Source organism: Limulus polyphemus, unplaced genomic scaffold, assembly GCF_000517525.1.
Source record: "Limulus polyphemus unplaced genomic scaffold, Limulus_polyphemus-2.1.2 Scaffold8782, whole genome shotgun sequence".
Lineage (NCBI taxonomy): Eukaryota > Metazoa > Arthropoda > Merostomata > Xiphosura > Limulidae > Limulus > Limulus polyphemus.
In genome coordinates this window covers 1-8,296 of record NW_013674392.1, presented here as the reverse complement: position 1 = coordinate 8,296, position 8,296 = coordinate 1, and the positions used below count along the sequence as shown (strand labels likewise).

At 32.9% G+C, this 8,296-nt stretch overlaps 1 protein-coding gene across 1 annotated transcript in view; it reads right to left on the bottom strand.

The window, feature by feature from the left end:
- LOC106475546 (26S proteasome non-ATPase regulatory subunit 5-like) overlaps positions 1-243 on the bottom strand; it is a 7,036-nt gene extending 6,793 nt beyond the window's left edge. Inside the window, exon 1 of the mRNA XM_013936225.2 lies at positions 72-243. Coding sequence (XP_013791679.2) covers positions 72-233 — 162 coding nt within the window. The 5' untranslated portion in view covers positions 234-243. The remainder of the gene's footprint in view (positions 1-71) is intronic.
- Positions 244-8,296: the final 8,053 nt, after the last annotated feature.

The following is an 8,296-nucleotide window of genomic DNA, read 5'->3' as shown; positions in this document are numbered from 1 at the left end:
CTAAAACGAATTAGGTAAAGTTACATACCAATCATAACTTATCAATTCCAATATACTGTAAGTTGACTAACCTCAATGTGAAGAAGAGTTCCTACACAATTCAAACAACGTATCCTCAAATCTACCACTCCACTTTCAATTAAGTTCCCTATCACCTTCAGACAGCTTATCATCTTCTCTCCTTCAAAAACATAAACAAATAAACCACTGTGTAAATATCTAAATAGAAACATTTGAAATGTTTAAATATATTGTGGAATGACTGAAAATTGGTTAGTTTATTTGTTAAGCACAAAGTTACACTACAGGGTATCTGTATTCTGCAACCTGTGGGTATAAAAAAATAAAGCTTGAACTTAAAGTAAAATATTGAGCTTTCTCTGTATAAAAGACAATGTAATATAATATATCGTTTGACAGATGAAAACGTTGACTTTCTGTTGATTATAAATAAGATAGTATTGAATGTCAGAGAGAACTATTGGCAATTTCTGAAAGAGAGGATGTGACAGGTGGGTGTGACAAGAGGAGTCTGATTTTCTATTTGATGGATCTGTGACCAAATAAGATTGAAGTCTATGAAAACTATGCTCTGCCTGAGTGATGAAAATATTACAATGAGTAATTTACATTATATTTCATACTCCTTACAGGGGTGGTAAACAGGGTACAAGCTGTATGAAAACTGCCATATTTAAATCCCATTCTGTGCATGTTACTGAGTTACTTTCAAAATTTAGTAAAACCACTTTCCTTTTAATGAAATTATCATTATCAAGTACATTACAATTCAAAATTTTATAATTATATAAGTTTTCATTCTTTTATTTCAAAAGAAACCTCTAAAACAATAATAAAAGTTAAGCACGTATTGTGACCAGGGTTAAAAATCTCAAGTTTAGAGCTATTTAAGAGAAACAAGTGTGATAATATACACTTGCCTTCCTTCAAGTGGTCAAAGTACATCATATAGAAGTTGTTTAGACATAATTTGAGAATTCATTGAACTATAGTTGGAAAACAAGACCATTGGAAAGATAAGCCACGCCTACTTTCAAAGTAGAAGCTCAGTTGTTAAGAGACTGTTTCAAGTTGAATGGCAGGCTTATAACGAATAGAAAGAGCAGATTTCTTACTATTTAACTAACTAGGCCAAGAGACATTAGCAGTGTATGGGTTTGTATGTATGAGATAGAAATGAAGCTGAGTCCATTGTCGAGAATAGGGTCTCTAGCATTTGGCTATACTTTCTCACCTTATATATATTAGACTGATACAGTTAAATTGCATTTAGGTTTTACTTTTATATTTTAGTAATTATGTATTATTTATATTTGAAAGGTTTAATAATTTTTTCAGTTTACTGGTTTACTTATTCATCTCCTATCTCATCAAGACTTGTAAACAAAGGAAGTTAGCAAAATATTTTGCCCGCAGCTACATGTCTGTTCCCAACCGTATCTGATAAACAACCAGGCACACTTTATGATGTTTTGGTTTAAATGATAAAAGACAAAGAATTAGAAAGGAAAATAAAACATTAAAAATACACTACAAGTGAAAAGACAAAACCATGAAATGATGTATATGAAAAGAAATATATATAAGATGATTCCACAAAGGGATAAAAGGTATGTATATATTTAAGTTTCTTAATTTTAAACATTTCAATGCACTGTAGGTTGATGATAACAGCTAGTTAGTGAAATGGTAGAGATAATGGAAAATATGATATAAACATTTACCTTAAAAACTTTTGATATTCATTTAGGAGGCTCTAGATATTATGCAAATGAAATGCGAAGACTGTAGGATAATAAATGGTATTTTTATACTCAAAATAAACATCACCTTACATGTTAACTATTCAGAGTCTGAGCGCAAATAATTACATTAAATAATGAATGTTTTATTAAAATAGTAGAATAAACTAAATTATGTATTTTAGTTTTCTAAAATTACATACTTTTAGGAAAGTTCTTGTCAAATATCAAACAATTTTATCTACTCATTTCATTTTTGAAAAGAACTTTCACAAGAGTTATGTAACCTACTTGCAAAGCATGTAGGTCATCATAGAGATAAGAGAAATTCAGGATTTTTTTACTTCTGCCTTATTAAATTAGGAACTTACAACTTATATACTGTTAAAATGTGGATTATTAGCTATATTTTTCTGTTATATTTATTGGTATACCTTGAAAGGTAGTTTAATTAAATTTTTAATGTAACTCACTAAAACCTCGTGACATATGCCTGTGGAGAGAGGATTGAACCAATCAACAAAGAAAATAGAAATTCTCATAACAAAATTTTGGAAATTTCATAATATGAAAAGTCCCTCAATGGATCAACAAGTTACCTGCAATGGACAAAGTGCAGACAGCCTGTTAGGTAACTTTTCATTAAGAAAACAAACATTGTAAAAAAATTATAAAAAAGTAAATCAAATGATATGAATTTTCTTAAGCCAAAACTAAATACTATATAGTAATTTCATACTACATTTCATTCAATTTGTTTAAGTATTTCCATTGTAAGAAGGAAAAAAATCAAGTGACAAGAAAATTTTGCTTTCAGATATATCATTTAATTAAATGTATCTAGTTATTTTTGTCCTGAAAGAATTTCTTGTGTCTTTTGCTGTGAAACTGTTTTCATGTCTTTTATGCACTGTGTGGTGGCTACTTAATGACATTTCAAGTTTGAATATTTAAAGATTGAAGAGTGATAATAGAAGGGTTTATAATGATGATAATCTTTTAATTTCAGAGTGAAGAAGGTATTCAGAATGCAGTAATTTGTAAATTATTAACTATAAATCTGTGGGAAAATTTTTTTCAATTCAGTGCAATAACAGGAATAACTGCTATTGTTGAATCTAGACTACTGACAGTCTTGTGTTTGTCTCCAATAAATAAAGGTCTACCTTTTAAAAGCTTTTGATTTATAGAGTTTTGAATTTTTGTGACAGTCTGGTGTGTCTCCACATGTTACAGTATTTTTTTTTCTTTTGATCCACAACCCCTAATTCTGAGAATGAATAATGAACCTCATCTGTCCAGTTGAGGTTGTATATGTACAAAGATATTTCTGTTTATATTTTCATTTAGCTTGCACCTCTCAGACTGAATTGCATTTGTACACATTCTGCCAAGGATGAGTTATGAAACCTCATCTGTTTGTTTGAGGCTGTTTGTGTATTTTCCTGTATTAGATTAATTTCCTACTTCAAAGATGAAGAGCATACCTGTTCTAGCAGTAGTATGGTAACCCACATGAGTGTTTCGTTTATCTCGGGGCTCACCTGTTTATTCTGAGTAGTCATTCTCTGCTTGATGTCTAATTCTAGCTTTGTGTGAGTGGAGAGAAGACCATATCAGAAGTTAAAATTTTTCTTACACTGAAAATGTATTTCTAATAGGTACTTACCTCTCTCACACAATTCCCAACCTTCCTCTCTATGGCTGGTATTCTTTTAGAACCTGCAAATTCTCAAAAGTGAGAATAGCAGAGGGAGCTAGTTGTGCCAATATAGGTGGTGCAGTACTATTGGTGGAGAGTAGTCACTAAATTGATGGGGTATATAAACTGGTGCTCTGATCATGAAATTTTTTAGCAATGCTTAGAGGGCAGATAATGATGAAGATAGCTTTGATGACAGGAGTAAATACATTTTCAACATAGAAAAATATTAAAATCATCAGTTTCGGTCATGTTTTTTTTTATTATCAGTGAGCTCTAGAATTTGCAAAATATAGTATCAAAAGAAATAGAATAATGAATATCAATCAAGATAAAATTGAATGGATGTATAAATCATGACTTTAAAAATAGTGGTAAGGGCATGTGAATCGTGTTATAAAGACTCAACAACTGCAACTGTAAGTAAATAGTGTCACACATCAAGTAACTGGAATTGCAAAGAGGAAGTTAGCTTTTGGTCGAAACCAAACAAACCCCCAAAATAACTGCAGAAACTAGAAGTCCAACAAACCAAATCCAGCATTACGGAGTTGTGATGTTGCCTCAACTCAACTGTTAGAATGGGGTAATATCTGTAACTGGTATTACAAGCAGAAATCATACTTCACTCAGCCATAAATGCTGGGAAGAGACATCTTGCATCCGGAATTACAAGGAGAACATGGAACATTCACTCAACTATAGGAACAGTATACATACATCCTGTAGCTGACATTACAAAGCAGATGAAGTCCCTCAAACTCATTCGTAGAAGCAGGTAAAGAACCTCCTGCAACTGAAATTAATGAGAAGAGGGTCATCTACTGGACACAACTGTAGGAACAGGGCAGCAGTATTCCGAACCTGGTATTATGAGGAAGATTCTGCATAGGCTGGATTTGCTCCAACCTACTACTTTCTTTTTCTGTCTATTGCTGTCCACCTGGGTAAAAGCATCCAGGGGAAATGGAAGGAAGGAAACCAGTTTTACCCTCTTCTCACTGAGTGGATAATCATGAGTATGAATTGTAAAGTAAATTTTTAACTCACTCAGGAGGAAGCCTCCATGGTCCACCACCCTAGCAACTCAAAACTGGGAAGTGGTAAGGATTCCCATGTTCCACTGGAAGAAAAATGGAGAGGAATAAACATGGTGAGGAGTCTAGAAGAATGCCACACCGGAAACTGTAAAACAGGTGTCAAAGCAGAATGACCCCAATTTATTTAATCAAAGAGTTTGCAGGAATGGGCAGAAACATCCTTCTGCTTTACTCATGAAGTCCATGAGTGACAGTCAGTCCATCATTGAGTGAAACATACTTGTACCTAGAAACACACACATATATATTAGGTCATCATGAAATTACTGTCGTGTTTTGGAACACTTTCATTAACTACCCCCCAAAAAACATACACCAAGTATAATAGTTAAACAAACTGCCTAAATGTCACCTTAGTGTAGCCTATATAATGTGTAAAGTTTAGTATATTCTAATCCCTTATAGAGATGGCACATGAGTGACAGTCCACCATTGAGTGAAACATACTTGTACCTAGAAACACACACGTATATATTAGGTCATCATGAAATTACTGTCGTGTTTTGGAACACTTTCATTAACTACCCCCTAAAAACCAATACATCAAATATAATAGTTAAACGAACTGCCTAAACGTCACCATAGTGTAGCCTATATAATGTGTAAAGTTTAGTATATTCTAAACCCTTATAGTGATTGCACACAATCAGCATGTAATGCTGTTTGAATACAAGGGAAACATCGACTCTGTTGCCACAAAGAATATCAAAGAAGTTTATGGAAATCTTTTGAATGTTTGTGAGTGTCAACAATGGTTCAGCAAATTTTGTTCAGGTGACTTTAGTCTTAAAAACTATGATGGCAGGGGCTGACATATTGGAATTGATATTGATGCTCTGAAGACGCTTGTTGAGTCTAACCCAAAACAACACACTCATGAAATGGCCCTGAAATTGCATGTCTCTCATGAAACAATACTAAACATCTAAGGAATATGGGAAAACTCCATAAAGAAGGTGTTTGGGTGCTTCTCGAACTCTTCGATGATCATCCTTTCCAATGTGTAAACGTTGCTTCGTCTCTTCTGGTGCATAATGCGAGTGAACCATTTTTGAACAGAATTGTCATTGGAGATGAAAAATGGATTCTCTATGCAAATATTAAACACCAAAAACAATGGCTCAGTCCTAGACAAAAACCACTTCCAACCCAAAAACCTGGACTCCATCCGCAGAAAGTGATGCTTTCCATTTGGTGGGACATCAAAGGAGTAATTAATTTCAAACTTCTCAATCTTCAGCGAACTGTTATTGCAGTGATCTATAGTCAGCAACTAGAACATTTAAATCAAGCCCTTCATCCGAAATGCCCTTCACTCGTCAATCGGAAAAGAGTTCTTCTTCTCCATGACAACGCATGTCCACATGTGGCACGTTTGACGCAACACAAGACTATGGAATTGGGTTGGGAAGTTCTTCCTCACCCACCATATCCTCCAGATATAGCATCATCAGATTACACTTTTTTTCATTCTCTGCAATACCATTATAATGGGAAAATGTATGCAAATGTGGAAGGAGTTAAAGAGGACATCGACATGTTTTTGCTTCAAAGCCAAGTAATTTCTTTAATCAGGGCATTAACAACCTGATTGTAAGATGGAAAAGCATCATTGTTAAGAATTGAGACTATTTCATTTAATAAATGTTTTGTTTTGATATACAAGTTGTTTGGATTTTTTCATCTAAAAAAAGCGACATTAATTTCTTGACGACTTAATATATCCACTCAGTATCACTAACCAAATGAATTTATTGATTCACTCAGCATCATTAACCAATGAAACCTATAAAACCATTCAACACTGCTAACAAAGTGAACCTATATCGTCATTCAACATTGACCAACTGTACCTATACTGTAGAAATGCAAATCTATTGTTACGACAGCGGAAGTCACGCGACGCTGGGAGCATGCGTGCTCGAGTTTCTCAAAGGATCATGAATTTTCCTGGCAAGTCTAGTTTGTTCGAGGCACCCTCTTTTTTAGTATATAAGCCTGGCAGGATAAACCAGTGCTATTGAAGAGATATAGATATATAGATAGATAAGTGAGTCAAGCAAACAGTAGGCACCGTAAGTGTGTGAATCACTGTGATTTATAGCATGTGTTATAAACGCTGTTAAGTAAAGAGACGAGAAATGTATTGATTGTGAAATTAGTGTGTATTACAAAGTTGTATCGAAAAAGAATAAACTAGTTTTAATCAAAAAGGGACTTGTATTGCTGAAGTTCCTCGGAAAGAATTTATACTGGAAATTAACAAACGAGCAGATACGCAACACTATAATTACTCAACTTTGCTAAAAAAGTAAACCCATGCAGTCATTCTCACCATTACACAAATAAACCTACAAAGATGTCCCAATAAAGATAGCAGTGTTTATAATTTTGAAACCTCATTTTTAACTTTTTTTGATATTTTGATAATTTATGTCTGAGGTACCTCTGCTTTTTTTGAACTTTTGAAGTGATTCTACTGCATTACAAATAAAACCATAAGCCAATTTTTCATCAGTACTCAAGTAAATATGTACAGCAAGTCTACAAAATAAGACAAGTAATCCTATTGCAGAGAAACACCACTATATAAAAAGTGCATGGGCCAATCTTAAACAATATACTTATGCAATAACATCTCATGTAGGGTATGCAGTTATTTTCACTACTACTCATGTAAACATGTCTGCAGGCATTCTACATCACTTCAGTGTGCAATCTTATGCAGCCACTGTTCATTACCACATTAGTTAGATATGTATTTTTTCACTACTACATAAATTTATTAATAGTAAAAGTGATGTCCATTTAAAACAAGTTCAAATTAAAATTAAATATAAAAATATTTTTGTACAAATATAAGAATAAAGCTTAGTATTTGACCGTACCCACTGACTTTTTAGATACACTTTTCTGAACTTTTTATGCACCAAATTACTTGTGAGTCCATAAGTTTGTTGGTTACAGGGCCTCTAATAAGTCACAGGAAAGAAATGTAAATAAAAATACCATCAATTTTGCAATGAACTGATAACATCTGGGGTCCCCTAGGTACTTTAAATAGAAAATAAATGATTTTACCAAATTTTTGAAAAGTTCTTTACTTTAAGTGTTGTACCATGCAGAAATAAAATTACTTGGCAAAATAGACAGTGTGGACACCACCAATAGTGAATGGTACAAACTGTAAATTTTCTGTCATGAAGATTTGCACATTAGTTCATACCAAATTTCTAAACGTTTTAAATTCATACAAGTCAGAACCAGGCCAAAAAGAATTGATCATTTTTACAATTATTCCATTAACGCCAATAATACCTGTATAAAACAAGGTTTTTTTTGTTTGCTGATCAACCTCTAGGTTATTTTGCATCTATAAACATGTAAAAAAGGAAAGAGCTCTCTTTAAAATCAACTTGATTTGATGAAATTTTTAAGATCTGCTCAAATCTTTGATCTTTGACATTTCTTGCTAATTATTTTACTGCTAGTTGACTTTAGAATTGCATTTGTTTTTCAACTTTTTTGTCATCAAAAATCTTTTAGCACTGGTTAGCCTTTAAGGAAAAATAGTTTCAGTACTATTTGAACGTGGCACCTTTAAACACTACAGGATATAAAAGATAGTTCATTTTTTAATTACTTTTCCAGGACATTTTATTTTTGTACATGTACACAAATTTTTTTTTTATTAAAATTACCTACTATTGAAACTAAGTAGCCCGCCTTTT